General features: G+C 39.9%; 1 protein-coding gene across 1 annotated transcript in view; it reads left to right on the top strand.

The window, feature by feature from the left end:
• The window catches only part of LOC122812231 (serine/threonine-protein kinase N1-like), a 2,446,550-nt gene that overhangs the window by 2,016,868 nt on the left and 413,293 nt on the right, over positions 1-16,389 (top strand). The window contains exon 17 of the mRNA XM_044084586.1: positions 1,503-1,565. Coding sequence (XP_043940521.1) covers positions 1,503-1,565 — 63 coding nt within the window. The remainder of the gene's footprint in view (positions 1-1,502; positions 1,566-16,389) is intronic.

The raw sequence follows: 16,389 nt of genomic DNA, 5'->3' as shown, positions 1-16,389 counted from the left end.
TTCTTCTCTTAAAGATCATTCTTCTTACCCCATTTTGTGAACAGAAATAAAAGCACATTTCAAGACTCTGAAAATGCAACTGCTATCTCTCTGGTCATATAACTTGACCTCTTCTTACCCTTCTTTCCTCTACATACCTTGCTCTGACTCTGCTTTTGATTAGGATTCTGTCAGCATGCCAACACTGATTTCCATTCTGCATGTAATGCATGCATATATTGTGTTTCGTCAATCACTCTGTATATAATGTATGGAATTGTGTTTACCCCAAGCTGAGATTGAAGTAGGTCCACTGGGATTAGTGCTCCACGTGAGTTAACGAATTCAAAGTAAAGCAAAATTATCTTAAGCTTTAAGAAGTCCGCTGTTGCAATTGTAAGTAACTAACAAAAGTATAGTTATAGGGCTGATAGGGAAGATGAACTTGAGCTAGACACAAGTAGCATACTTTGTCATCTGAAATTAGAAGCAATATCCTCTGTACTGAGTGAGCGAGGTCAGATTCATGCACTGACTGTTGCTCTGGACCTTTGTGTACTTGTTCTGTTAATACTGTGGTAGTAATCCTTACTGGAAACCTTTTTTATGGTTGGTGACTTCTAAGGTCAATTTATGTTTGTTTTTACCTTTGGTGTTACACTGGAAAATTGTGTTTGGGATATCACGTGTCATTCTGTAGACCATTCTCCTATTCTTACTCCATTCTTTTTAGTTTATTTTCAAAAGATATATTTACATTTCCCTATACTTTCCACAGCTGTAGAAAACAGTCTGCATTAAGTTTCAGCACCAGGATTGTGTGTGCCCCAAAAGAAACGAGCAGTACTTTTAGAAATAACTGGGGACAGTTTGCCTATTTAAATGTTTTGCCTATGGTAGTATTACGTGTTATAGCCTAAATATACAACCAAGTAAGAAAATATTTTTTGATACAAAACTTTCACTTATCTGTTGATAATTTCAAAACTTCCAAAGAAAACAACATTGTCAGCTTGTTTTTCAGATGGATAAAACACTGAGTGTGCCCCTGGGGCCCTGAACTCAGCTAGCAACACAAGCACTGAGATAACCATCCAGAGGGTGGGAGTTAGTAGCTGATGTCAGCTCCCAGGTTGCTGCAGAAGTAAGAGAGACTGGTAGATGTAGCGATACTTAAACTGTGAGATGTGCTGAAGTGAAAATGACAAATGTAACATAAAATTATTGGCATGTCATACCTTCAAAACTGAAAGTATACATTGTACCATGTCTGCAGCTTTCTGACAGGGTGGTGTGATGCTGCTTCCATCAGACAAATTTGTGTAGTATAGTTTTGTTTTTGTCACTTTTTTAAAGAAAGAATTTTCCAGTGAGTTAAGCTTAACAAGTTAAAGCTTACAGCCAGAATGATTGAGATGTGTCATTGTTACATGGGCTGGGTGGAGTGACTGACAAGATAATGTTAGTAATGGAGAATTTAAGACTATGCTGTTCTCACCATCTGTTTTTTTTTTCCTTTACAGGTTTTATTCAGCCTGTGTAGTTCTTGGACTCCAGTTTCTCCATGATCACAAGATAGTCTACAGGTAACATCTTTGCTTGTTGAAGACCATAATCTGCCACTCCCTCAAACACGCGCACACATACACACACACACACACACACATATATATATATATATATATATATATATATATATATATATATATATATGCATTTGTCTATCAGTTTCATTGGATCTCAACTCTGAACTTGTACATTAGCGCCATGGATATGCAGAATCCCTAACTAGGTAATTACGAAAATTAAAGTTTCATTTTTTTTAGCTTGAGCCAAAATTGACTGCAGTAGTTTGCACTGATTGTGGTGGTTATTTGCGATTTAGGTTGTAAAGATAGACAATTTAAGTTGAACTATGTACCTATACTGGATTTTCACCCCTGAATTTACTAAAGTATTTGAATCAGAGATGCTGTGTCCTGTTGGAGTCAGAATATTTTAGTGTTTCAATAACCCATTCAAGCCTAGTGTATGCACATCTGAATATGTTAGTGTTTCAGAAACCCATTCAAGCCCAGTGTATGCACAGCACTGAAACTGTAAAGTCATCTGCCCTTAATCTGTTCCCCTTAATCTGTTCTTTCACACCACCAAATTGTGATATTGTTTGCTCTTAGCGTAACCCTGTGCATTTACATAACTGCATTATGGGAATGAGAGCATCCTCACCTATGCAGGCTCATTAGAGCGTGATGTTATCTGTAGTTAAATGATGATCTGAGCATTCGCATCACTACAGCATGTGTTAGGCTGTCTTGCATGCATGTTTGTAGCAAATGGTATAATCTGCATTAAATCAGCATTAGTGCAGTCCCTTCACTATATCATGAGATTGTCCTAAATTATTCACTCTGTCTTCCTGCACAGTAGTAGAATGTACTATAGTCAGCATGTATGATCATATCAAAACAATTTAAGATCATCCTAAATTGTTCAGGCTGTTTGTATGCACATCAGTGCAGCAAGACACAATCCACATTTAATCATCCCCATTGCATGCACACCTCTCTGCACCATCTGATTGTCAAGACTTAATCAGGCCCCTCTCCTGCACACCTCTGCAACATGTAATGTAATCTACAGTAGAGTTCTGTGCATGCAGAGTATTTCATTTTGAGATTATGTGCACTCAGTCCAGTTTTATTTATGCACAACACTATAACATGATGTTATTGTATTTAAATCCTCTGTGTACAAACTTCTACATTGAGAGTTTATCTGTACATACATGGACCCTGCCACAACATGAGATAACGTAAAATCAGGCTCAGTAATTACACAGTACTACAGCAGATTTTTCGGATGGCCCCTCTTGGAAATTTCTGGTGAGTTGCTCTCCGTTTTCTTTATTTTCCTTGTTTTAACCACATTGACAATGTTTCTGCATACAGAAAAAGGTGGAATTTTGCATATCTGTATGTCAGACTATTTTTATTTTTTATGCAGTATTTATTCAGCATAAGTAAACTTTTAAATCTTAATTTTTCAGTTCTTTTTAAACATCACAGTGGGGAAATGAGTCATTAGTGCCTGTTCATCACATTAGCCACAACTCTCCATACCCAAAAGACAGAGAGAGGTGCCAGTGTAAGTGCAGAACAACAGAATTGTACACAAACATCCGTTTTAGTGTTCTGTTTAGTATTTAGAAAGGCATCAATCAGTGTGGTAGACTTTCTGTAAGAATGATTATGAGTGCATATGTTTTTTCAAGGTTTGTTTGCAATTTGACTGTTCTCGAACCTGAACTGATAAATTGATGATTTTTTATTGTTTTGTAGACTAAATTGTGTGAAACCTTAATGACTGATTTAGTGACAGCGGTTTGTAATCCACTGAATTTTTCAGACTTTGAAAAGCAGTTTTAACCAAACAGTTTGCATTACTGGTTTGTGAGTGCTTGTGGCTTTTTTAAAGATAATACGCAAGGCATTCAGGTATGTTGTAAAACTTGCTGTTCTAGCCCATATATTTAAGTCACTTTGGCCTTTATGCCTGCTGACCATTAAGCCCCCCCCCCCCTTTGATCAGACAGTGTCCATTCATTCCTCCTTTTTGGGGATTTCTCTTAGAGCTAAGGCTGGGGGGGGGGGGGGGGGGCTTCATTCAGGTAGCCATGATAGTATTTTGTGCTCTTACTGGCATCCTGGGAATGACAGTATTTCAGATAGCCTAACCACACCCCCTAAACTGAAGAGTACGTGTAAACAACATTAATGTGTTGGCTGACAGTGACCTCCCCTTGCAAATGGGAGCTTTTGCATACTCACTGAGAAGGCTGCCACCCATCAATGACCTTGTGAGCGTATCACCTGCCCCGGCTACCACTTGTATTGTTGTCCCTCTCCTGAAGTTAGTGTATGTGACCAACTCATCTCCTCCTGCATAAGGTTTTTTCCTCCCCTTTTAGCCCCAAAATGTCTGCCTTCTAAACAGTATGTAGTGGCTTCTTCCCAATTCTCACCATGATGAATGTAAGTGCATTAATTTCACCATGTTAGTGGCTTGAGTTTTCCCTGGAGAGGGAGGGGCCACCAGTCACAAGGCATATGGCAAGATTTTGCCACTGCTGTGGCACAGAAGCAAATGAGTTCATGGGGATAGTGTAGATATCAGTGATGGCGGGCATGGAGGCCAAAACAAAAAAGAAATAAAGAAATTTGATTTCAAAAAGATGGCAATGTAGTAAGTGAAGCAAACAGAAATATTAGTTGTAAGCTGCATTTGTATCAGTTCAAGACACAGGAATGGTGTAGTACCCCAGTACATAAGTTTGTAAGTTAAGATTCTTTTGATATACTTTATAACATTATATGTATGTGAGACTTAGACATTAGAACATTCTATGTATAGGAAACTTGAAAAAAAAGTAAAATGTCAAAGAAGAGTAAGTCAAAAATAAAGGGGACAAAACTGCTGTGAGTAAAAAATGGAAATACTAAAATAATTGTGCAATAGAAGAATGAATGAAGATGTAATTATGGTATTTAGGATCATACGTGTTGAATTTTTATAGCTGTATTGGAATCATGGAAGATTCTAGTGGCCATTGAATTTGGTCTAGATTGGAGAGATTACCAGGAGGTAAAAGGATTAAGTGGTTCTCTTACAGATTAGTAGCCATATTGAATAGACTCCCATGGTGTGGTAAAAATGTATACAATTTATTTTTTATATGCGTCTTTGCTGTCCCTGTTGTGCACCGTTAGTTGTGTCCAGGTTCCCCCTCCTCATGCTCAGAAAGCATGACTGAGAGAAGATTTGACCTAATTAGTAAGGTGCTATCCTGATAGTTTGATGGGTGACCTAATTTCAGTGTTGATCATCAGCAAGTGCTTCAGTTTACATACCATCCACTGTATACAAGTGGCTGGTGCCCTCCCATCACTTTATTTGCTAAGCCTCCACAGTGGGCTTTTGCCAGACAGTTGGAAACCTACACCATCCACCTCCCAAGAGAAAAACAAATCTTCTCAGGCACATAAATGATGTTAAGTACAACTTTGTGTAATGACGTTAACGGTCCTTTTGGACTATATGGAGGATGTTCTGGAGGTTTGTGTAACAAAGGGTGATGCTGCCAGCCCAGCTAGCTGGAATTTTGTAAATGGCTATGTGTCATTTGTGAATATCAACATGATTCGTATGTTTGTGTTACAGATGTATTAGAACTGTATGTCATATTGTACAGACGTGTCCTGAAGAGATATTATTGTAAAGTACTGAGCAGAAATGTATATGCACTATTGTAACTGATTAGATATATGTATTTTAACAGGGGAGACTGAAACACAGGTGATTAACTTGCAAAACTTCAGAAACATGATTCAGGTTGAGTTACTTTATGGCTGGGCCATAAACAAAAGAGATGTTATCTTTCAGTTTCAGTGCAGTAGCAGACGCAAAGTCTAGAACTAGAAGTTTTTTTGTATTGTCTTGGAAATGTTTTTTATTCTATGACTTCCAGGATCTACCTTAGATCTAAGAGGAGTCCTTGTTTATGTATTTTCACACGTAGATGCTAAATGCTAACAGCTGCATCACTGGTGGTTTTCACCTGAGGTAGTCAGATGACAATATGTGCTGTCATACTGCCAGCTACCCCAGCAGTAATATTTGAAATATTAATTTAAGAAGTCTGTGAGAAGAAGTCTGTGAGAGAGAGAGCATTTTGCATTTGTCTTTGACTTGACAAGAATATCCACTCGCCACATCTGCCTGCTTGCTCTGTAAGTAAGTTAACTAGGGTACAGTAATTTCTCTTAAATACAGCCAGGAATGTAGTTGAGAATAGCTTAGATGTTTTCTTTATTTATTTGAGAATGTCCTGCAATGATGTTTTAAATATTTCATGTCATTTCGAACTCTGATGTAACTGTGATTATTTACTGAGTATTTTCTTGTTATTTTATAAATCATTTCATTGTGGCTGATATTTGTGAGATATATTTAAGTTCTGAGAGTACTTGCATATTTATTTGGTGACACTGTGGGCCACTTCTAGTCTTGCTGTTGGTCAAACCACCATTTGGATTAATAGTAACATTACACAGTAAGGTTGGACACCCGCTGTTAAGGGCCTTAAAGTAGCTGATAAGGGTGTTGCTGGTGGCAGTGATAACTACCTTATAGTCTTGGCAAAAGGGGGCATAGCTAGTAAACCTGTGTCAGCCTTTCCCAGGTGTGTGTGTGTGTGTGTGTGTGTGTGTGTGTGTGTGTGTGTGTGTGTGTGTGTGTGTGTGTGTGTGTGTGTGTTCATATAAATCAAGTCTGAAAGTGTGTGTTTGTCAGCTACTTGGGCAGGACCCGAAGCACTGGTTGGACAGAGAGTGTGGTGGAGGTCCTGGCTTGGCCACGCAGCTGAGATCTGAACTCTATAGTTGTGCCTGGAGAGTCTTATTGGGGATCTGGAGAAAGGGGGAGAAACCAGCCCCAGACTGATTGTGGTCTCTGTTTGCTCTTAATGGAAATTGCACTTTACTGTGTGTGTACTTGTCATCCTCCCAGTGTACGTCCCCCACTGGTGCTAGTAGTGAGGATAGAGGCTCCTTGATTACTGAGCCAGTGGGGGGAGGCATATTATATTGGTGGTAGTGGTGGGATATCTACATATTAGAATTCAGTGGTATGGATATTGAATTCCTGTAGCCTGCAAACAGTGGTCACTAAGGAAGGTGTTTGTACTCTCAGTCAGCCACACAGTGAGCATTTCACATCACAATAGTTTCATTTATTTATTTTTTTTTTGTTAGCTTAGTTAGGGAGAGCAGGCAAGGAGGTCAGCAGAGGAGCATGGCAAGCTGACAAGGAGCCAGTTGGCTGAGATGTGCCAAGACAAAGGACTGGTGCATGCCAACCTGACTAAAATAGAGATTCTTGTAGCCTTAGTCACAGCTGCATCACAGACCAGCAACCAGGAGGACAGTTAGACTGGCCTTAGAGATGTACAACTCTCAGAAAATGGACAGTTCAACCTTTCCACAGAGGACTTAAAAATCTATCTGGAGTTAGAGACTTGGAACTGGAGGCCAAACATTTGGAAATAGAATCAGCAGAGAGAATGCAGCAGGAAAAACAAATGGAATTAGAAGCAGCAAAGATACTGAGATGTTTGGAAGCTGAAGAGAATGAGAGACAGAGGCAACATGAAAATGAGATGCTTCCACAATTTACAGATGGTGAAATTTTGACAGTTTTATTCATATGTTTGAAAGGGTATGTAAACAGTATAATGTTCACCAAGGGCTCTGGGTGCGGTTCCTGACACCCTCACTCCATGGTAAAGCTGTAACTGCTATTTCTAAATGGTCTGATACTGATTGCTTAAATTATACTGTTACAAATTGTCTGTCAGAGTGTTTTAAGTCAACACCTGAAGCTTATAGGACAAAGTTTCCTGAGCACAGATGCAAGGCAGATGAAAGTGTGTGTACTTGTCATTCTCACAGTGCATGTCCCCCAGTGGTTCTAGTGGTGAGGATTGAGGCTCCTTGATTACTGAGCCAGTGGTGGGGTGTCACAGTTTTGTAAGATGGGATGCAAGTTCAAATGGATATGTCAAGACACATCTGTATAAAAGATCAACCTGCCAAGCATTAGTGTGTAGAGGTAACACAAAAGCTGAAACTAAACATTTAGAAAAAAAGCTGTTATATATTACAGGTGGGATCTAGGACATTTGCTCGACTGAGCAAACGACCGAAATCCAAACGCCGGGCATACTTACGCGAAAGTGCTTTTCACCAAAGAAGCACTTTCGCATAAGTATGACTGTTGCCGAGGCTGTACTACGGTGCGGGTAAGGGAAATTTCCCTTTTCTCCACTGTAGTGCGGTCTTGGAGGGAGAATATTAAAGTAGGGGAGTGGGGGGCACAACCCCCCACCTGGGGGGTGCAGGGGGGAAGCCCCCCTGCTAAAATGTAAATGTAGTGTTTTTTTTTATTTTGTCACACGCTTTAACAAAAGCGCTTTTTCGATAAAAGCGCTTTCGTTAAAGTGTGTTTGGGTTTTATGGATTCGGACGTTTGCTCAATCGAGCAAACATCCTAGATCCAACAGGTGGGAATAATAATTTCGTAAGTTGGCACTAGGCTATCGGCCCTAGGGCCTATATAAGCCTAGCCATAACAATTCCCTGGCTATTTCTTCCCACATTATTTACTTCCCTGTAAACCGTCCCTGCAGGTCTTGAACCCGAGACCCTTCACACCATTGCCTATGCAATTTACCAGTACGCCACCTCAGCTGGTTTCGTATTTCATATCATAAAGACAATTTCCTTATTACCTGTAAATGTGAATGGCCTTACATATGTATACAAAAAAGAAAGAGTAGTAAACTATATTTAAAAATGCAGAATGCAAATGGCTATGCTGCAGGGGAAACATTTGGGAAGAACTGAGCATATGAATGTGGTAATTTATTTTATTTATTTATTTTATTTATTTATTTTATTTTACATTTGTTGCCTGGGATAGTCCAACTGGATACATGTCCATTTTTAGCGGAGGCCCCGGGAGAAAAGCTCCAAACTTACAAACAGATAAAGACAAGCAAGTTACAGTATATGTACAAACATGTATCAACATACAAGTTGCAGTCATATTTCAAGCCTATGAAGAATACTGCTTATAATCAGAAATATATACATATATGTTACAGTTTCTCTTATCAAACCTATATGTGCAGCTTATATACAGAGTATCTGCACACATTACAGTTTCTATTTCAAACTTTTTAGTGTAGGAGATTAGTCGCTGTGAATAAAAGTTGCAGGGATATGGAAGAAGATGAGGCTTTAGTCAGGGTTAGAGCAATGACATAACCAGTGAGTTTTAAAACACTGGGTTAAATTTTTTTTGAAATGATTAATTGAAGGGATCAGAGTAAGGTCAGATGTGAACGAATTCCCAGTTTTGCCTACTGAATTTGCAAAGATTCTCCAGAAAGGTTGTTAGCTTTAACAGATTGAACCAAAAGTTTTGTAGTGGAACAAAGTAAAGTGGCATTTTTGTAGGGATGGATAATGTTTTTGGTGGAGGGTGTTTTTTCTGGATGGTTAATAACTTTGAATGCTACAATGAGTTGATTATATTGAATTAGCCTGGGGAGTTCTAGCCAACCTAAGTGGTTTAGGTTTTGACAGTGGTGTGTCCTGTAGGAAGTTCCTGTGGCAAACCTGGCAATTTGATTGTAGCAGCTAGAGAGTTTGCTGAGTTCAGTTTTATTCAAGTTAGTGAGTATTGGCGAGGCATAGAGTAGAGTTGAAAGCAGATGGGTACGGGCAATTGCAGTCTTAGCCAGAAGGTGAGGAAAGGTTTATTTTTGTATAGGGAGCCAAGTTTTTTTATTAACGGTTTTAATAGTTTGGTTAACGTGCATGTCCTATTTAAGGTTGTTAAATTATAACACCCAGGAGTTTGGTATACATATCTGGTGAGATTATGGTCCCATTGTTAGATGTTATAATAAACGAAGGTTGAGAGGATTTGCGAGTAGGGGAGAAGAGCAATAGCTTTGTTTTGTTTGGGTTTAATATCAGCTGTTGATTAGAGAGCCAATTTTCCACCGTGTTAAAGGTTTTCTGGGTTAAAGTAAGGAGATCTGTAGGGGTAGAGGCTGAGCAAATCATGGTGGAATCATTGGCATATTGTATACAGGTTGTGCCTGGGATTACAGTGTGGAAGTCATTGATAAAGAGGGAGAATAGAAGGGGACCTGATATGGAGTCTTGAGGGACACCAAGGGTAACATGGAGAAGGGTGTACAGTTTGTCCTGCCATAGGACAGCCTGCTGTCCTCCACTAAGATAAGATTGAAACCATTGTATAGCATGGTTGTTTAGGGATAATTTATTTAGGGTAAGTAAGAGTAACTGGTGGTTAACCATATTGAAGGCCTTGGAAAGGTCGAGAAACAGGGCAGAAGATAGTTTGCTGTTGTTACGGTTCGAATTTATGACATTAGAAGAGGAGTGGAGGGCTGAGGTGGTACTGTGATGAGGACTAAATCCATGGTGGGAGTAGTCCAGGAGATTATGTTGAATAAGGTAGTGTAAGAGTTGTTTGTGGATACACTTTTCCATAATTTTAGCTAGAGGGGAAAGGATGGCTATCGGCCTATAGTTTGACAGCTCAATGGAGCTGCCTCCTTTGTGGAGTGGAATGACGTGATATTTTCCAGATAGTGGGGATAAAGGCTTCAGTTATGGTTCTATTTATCAAAATAGAGACAAGGTATGCTTTGGCATTGGCAGCTTTTTGCAGGTAGTCTGCGGGGAAGAGGTCAGCTGAAAGGGTGGTTGATCTGAGTTTTTTAATTAGGGCTCTAATGAGTGAGGTAGGAACTTTTTGGAAGCTAAAGGAGGATTTCAGGATGGTTATTCAGCAGAATGTCTGGGGCAAAGAAAAAGGGGAGTACTTGTATTAATTGCGAAAAGAGCTCCAATAGTAATAGAAGAGGGGAATAAGATAATAATGTCAGATTTGTAGTCCTAAGGGGCTACTGGCAAGGGAGGATGATTGCTCTGGCATGTATTTATATTCCACTTAGAACTGCTACAATGGAGCTTAAGAAAATTCTAGGATAAGTAATTAACTTTCAGCATGGAATATCACTTGTACGATAAACTCTCAGTTAACTGGAACTCTCAAGCAACCGGCAAAAAAAAAAAAATGAAGAACTACAGTACAATTTTCATGTGTTGCACTTTCTGTCCCCGTCCCGCCGCAGAAACATACCTTACGTTTTTAGAGTTTTAAAGGTTTAAAAAGGAAGATAGGAATAAATTCACTCTTTCCCCAACCTGAGAATAAGTCAAACCTAACAAAAGTAGTATAAGGTAGAGAATTAGTCAGGCCTATTTTTAATAGTAACTCTCAAGCAAACAGAAACTACAGTTATCTGGCATCTACCAATCCCCAACGGTGCCGGTTAACTGAGAGTTTACTGTAGTTTGGTACTGGAATTTGATTTGCAACAGTGAGGATGTATCTGTGGGGACGAGAAGGGAAAATATAACAAAAGAGGTTAAATTTTTGAAGACATTTATGAAAATATTTGGTATGGAAAATGTGACTTCAGTACTAGGAGTTTGTACAGAATTTACATATTTTTACCCCAAAGTACAAAAGCTGGGCTAGGTTAGACAGACATTATATTTCAGACAAACATGTGCATTTAATTGAAAGTTTTGATATGCATACAATAACTGCGTCAGATCACGTGACAATAATAACTAAAATAAAAATGCAGAGTAATGAAATATAAATGACACACCAGCACTTCCCCATCTGTTAAAAAGAGAGGAATTTAAGGAATGGTTAGTGGAATCAGGAGTTATTAGAGAAGACAGAAATTTCTACCAAAAATATGACTGGGAGTGAAGTAAAATTAAAGTGAAGTTTAAAAACAGCGTGGAAATAAATGAAGAAAAAGAGATATGGTTAAGAAGTAACGAATTATTTAGAGGGACTGACAAAAGTTAAGTATTGCAGAATAGGGGGAATCTCACAGAACAAGAATGGGAGTAATTACAGAGTGCTAAAGAAAAAAATAAGGGACTACCCCGATAATATGCACGTGTTTAGAAAGAGTCCCTTTAAAAAAAGAAGTTATGTACTCACCATAACGTTCCATCTATGTTGTCCATTTTCATTCTTCCTCAACTAATGGGTTCGGATCCTATCCTTCAGATCTGACTTGGCCGTTGCTAAAGCTCGTGGCAACCAAAAACTCTCAAGCTTCACCCTTACCCATAGTGGACCAACCCCAAGTACCTCAGATCTTTTTTGCCGATTTTTAGTAGAAAGAACTGTTTGTAGTGCAGTTGAATAAGGAGATGACTATATCTGGAGCTCAGTATAAAGGACAGTGATATCCTTTAACAATTTATACTTCCAGGAGTCTACAAAGGGTGTGGGGTGGTGTGTGGGGAGTTGAGGAAGAATGAAAATGGGCAACACAGATGAGATGTTACGGTGAGTACATAACTTTTTTTATCTGATGTCAATTTTCATTCTATCCTTAACTAATGGGACAGAGTCCCCCTCTACCTAAGATCCCAGGTTGACTCACGGAAGGATATTCCTGAGCACCATTGAACCAAATGATGCTCTACCTGTGGAGACCAGATCCAATTTGTAATGAGTAACAAAGTTATGTGGAGTAGCCCAAGTTGCCACAGCACATATATCATCCATCGATGCTCTAGATTGGAAAACTGAGGAAGTTGCCATTGATCTAGTTGAATGGCTCTTCGTAACGGTTTTGGTAAAGTAACACCCAGTTTACTATAAATAAATGAAATGCAGTCAGTTATCCATTTGGCTAAAGTTACTTTGACAACTGGCTTCCCCAATTTCCTTTCCTTTCTGCAAGTGAAATAGGCAGTTGGTCAGCTTTTCTGACGTCTTTTGTTCTATTTGGTAAAAATGTAATTGTCTGTGGACATCCAGTAAGTGTAACATGTATGCACCTTTGCTAGCATAATTAGGAAAGAATACTGGCAAATTAATAGACTGATTGATAATAGATTCTGACACCACCTTAGGAAGAAAGGATGCATTAGTTCACAGTGTAACTATATCCTTGTGAAAAAACAAATATGGAGGTTTTGAAGACAAAGCTTGAATCTCTAAAATTTGTCTGGCAGAAGTAATGGCTACTGGAAATATTGTCTTCCAAGAATTGTGAAAAACCAAATATGGAGGTTTTGAAGACAAAGCTTGAATCTCTAAAATTTGTCTGGCAGAAGTAATGGCTACTGGAAATATTGTCTTCCAAGAAAGATATTTAAGGTCACACTTAGCTACTGTTTAGAAGGGGGAATGAATAAGTGCTTGCATTACCAGATTTAGGTCCCATGGGGGAGTAGAGTCTTTAAAGGTAGGTCGTGAAAGAAGCATGCCTAGAAAAAAGGCTTTGCAGAACTTTTGAGAGGCAACAGTGGAACCATCAAATCCCATGTGAAAATTTGATATTGCTGCTAACTGAACTTTAACTGTTGAAGAACTAGCTCCTTCTTTAAAAAGTAGGGCCAAAAATTCAAGGATGTTATGTACTGGAGCTGAAAAAGGATCAGCATTGCTTTGAAGTGCCCAGTAAACAAACCTTTTCCATTTACTGGAATAAAGCTTACATGTAGAAGGTTTATGGGAAGATAAAAGTATATGTCAGATTGGGGAAGGGGAGTATAGATTGTGTGTCTATTAATGGAATTAGAGAAACCAGGCCATCAGCCTGAGGTCAGAATGTCTGGAAATGGATCCAGAATCCAAGGTTGGTAAAGTAAATGAGACCATAGGAATGGGAACCCAGTCTGTTGAAACCACTAAGGTGCAACGAGGATAACTTTGCTCTTCAACTTGACAGCTTTCTGTAGGAATTTTGGAATTAGAGGGATTGGTGGATAACCATATAGTAGACCAGGGGGCCAATCATGAGGTAGAGCATCCCTCCATCTAAAAACAACCTCAAGGGTATGCTGCTAAATGCTAGGAGTCTTAACATGAAACTGCACTCACTGGAAGCAGTCCTCGCCTTGAAAGTCACAGACATTTGTGCAGTCACTGAGACCTGGTTTAAGGCTGTGGAGAACACCCCAGCCATACTGGATTACACCTCCTTCCACTCGTTCAGACCACAAACTGAAGGAGGTAGTGTATCAATATTCATTAAAGATAAATAAACCTCCAGATTGGTTAAACAGTATGACTTTGTGGAGATACTTCAGGTCCAATTAACTGTTGATAGGACACCTATTCAAGTCATTGCCAGCTACAGGACCCCCTCCATGAATCAGTGCACCCACTCTTTCTATTTGAGTCTGTCAAGATACATCCGAATACCATAGTTTTGGACAACTTTAACTACCCATCCATTGACTGGGTAAATTACTTGTGCCCAAACTCACTTGCCCAAGGGTTCCTCGACTTTAACTCCAGTGCCCTGGACAAGTTGGTTGACACCCCCACAAGGGGTGCCAACATCCTGGATCTGGTGCTTACCAATATGGGGGACCACTTTAGCACCCCTACAGTGAGGTCTTCCCTGCTGAGATCTGACCACATATCAGTCTCATTTGAAGTAACTATCACACCTGACCCCCCCCCCCCCAACAGCAACTGAACTAAAAAACTTCTCCAAAGCAGATTATAGCCACTTATGAGATGGTATAAATAGCTTCATACTACTTCCCCCCCCCCTCATATGGAACTGGCAACTATGCTTTATACAAACACCTGTATAACTGCATTGACTCGCCCGTACCTGATAGGACCAAAGCAACCTCCTCAAGGAAGAGCAAACCTGCTTGGTAGACCATTACCATTAACAGGCTTTACCATAAGAGGAAGAAATTGCTGTCTAAGAGTAAGAGAGAGCGATCCCTAAAGTGGAAACACTCCCTTCTCAGGGGAGTTTGCTTAAACAAGCAAATAAGACTTCTTGTGAAGTCCTCCAAAGCAAACTACGAGTCCAAATTAGCTTCCTCAACTAAGGACAACCATAAGGAGCCGGTTATTTACATCCATAACCTAAAAGGAAAGGCCCAGATTTGTGCCAGACTGGTAGTTAATGATGTCACATATACTGAGCCTGTGGACATAGCTAATCTGTTGGCTGACAGGTTCTTTGAAAACTTCACTCCACTGTTCCCACCACATGTACCTCATGACATCCTTACCATCTGTCCCCTACCTTGTATGTCTGAAGAGCAGGTCATAAATGCTGCCCTCTCTAAAGCCAGGCTGCGTCCTACATGGGATCCAACAAGAATTAGCAACACCATTGGACCATTGGGTACTGTTTGAATCATAGTCTTAAGCACTGGCTTCATCCCAGCTGAATAGAAAATGTCCACTGTTGTTTCTTTGCACAAAGGTGGTGCTTCCACTGACCCCAAGAACTGCAGACCTATTAGCCTAACTAGTCTTATCTGCAAGGCCATGGAACAAATCATCATGGACCTTATCAACAAAGATATAGGTAATCTGTAAACACTTGACCCTACTCAGTTTGGATTTGTCAAAGGGAGATCATGCCTGTTAAACCTGATGGACTTCTTCGATATAGTCACCTAAGCTCTGGACGAGGGGAAATCTGTGCATACAGCCCACCTAGACTTAGCCAAGGATTTTGACACTATCCCTGCTCAGGCATCATTGACAAACTTATCCAGCTAGGTATCAACTCTTATATTGTTAGCTGGGTCACTAACTGGCTCACTGCTAGAACACACATAGTCAAAATAGGGGAATCCACCTCCAACAGCAGACATGTAACCAGTGGTGTTCCACAAGAATCAGTCCTGGGACCTCTACTGTTTGGAATCTGTTTCTCCGAATTACAAGCAAAAGTTAAGGTCTGTGGCTGACAAATTTTGCTGATGACTGCAAACTGGGAGCAGTCATAGAATCTCCAAGTGATGTCAGTATCCTACAAAAGGGCCATGCCAAAGTCATGGCCTTAAACTCCATGCAAAAAATGTGTTATCATCCCTTTCAGTAAGTGCAATGTTCCTGCTAACTATCAGATCAATAGCAACACCCTAAGTATGCACTGAGTGGTGAGAGACCTGGGCACACAGGTTGACAGAAACCTTGCCTTTAATCACCATGTCTCCACAGTAGTAAGAAGAAGATTCTGTATTGCTCATCTCATAAGTAAGTGCATTGCCTCCAGAATAAAAGAAGTTCTAACCTTTCTGTACTCTTTCCTCAGGCCAATAACTGAGTACAACACCCCTTTTGGTATGTACCTTTTCAAGCACCTGCAACAATTGGAGAGACCACAAAGGTTCCTCCCAAGGAGAATTCAAGGTCTTCAGCATCTGTCCTATGTGGATCATCTGAAGTCGCTGTCAATGTATTCTATTTCATACAGACTACTCAGAGGCAGTCTCGGCCTTGCATATAAGGTTATCTCTGACTCTGCTTTATTGGAAATTATGCATAATCGCAAGTCAAGTGGTGAATGGATTACTCACTCTAAAGACTCTAAAGACCTTAACCTGGTATGTGACATTAATACAACCTACTAGAGGGACAAATTTGTCTCTCAGAGGTTCACACACCTTTGGAACAGACTCCCACTTCATGTCAAACAGAGCACCTCATTGGACATTTTCATACGCAATCTGGACGATTAGATGGGTAACCACAAATTCACCCTGGGGGTTCCACCTGTGTCCCTCTTGGATGGGCAGTAGGTGCTGATTGTGGAAATAAGGGTAGAACTCGGCTAGGGTTGTAAGGGTCTTAGGACCATTAGCATAATAACTTCCAATGATCCTATTCCCCCTCTGGTAGGATTAGGGTAAAGTAGCTGCTGCTGCATTTGTTGTTTAGGGG

This window comes from Protopterus annectens, chromosome 9.part0, assembly GCF_019279795.1.
Source record: "Protopterus annectens isolate FY-2018-M chromosome 9.part0, PAN1.0, whole genome shotgun sequence".
Lineage (NCBI taxonomy): Eukaryota > Metazoa > Chordata > Ceratodontiformes > Protopteridae > Protopterus > Protopterus annectens.
Note: the sequence above shows the minus strand (reverse complement) of the source record. Positions and strands in the feature narration are given on the sequence as shown.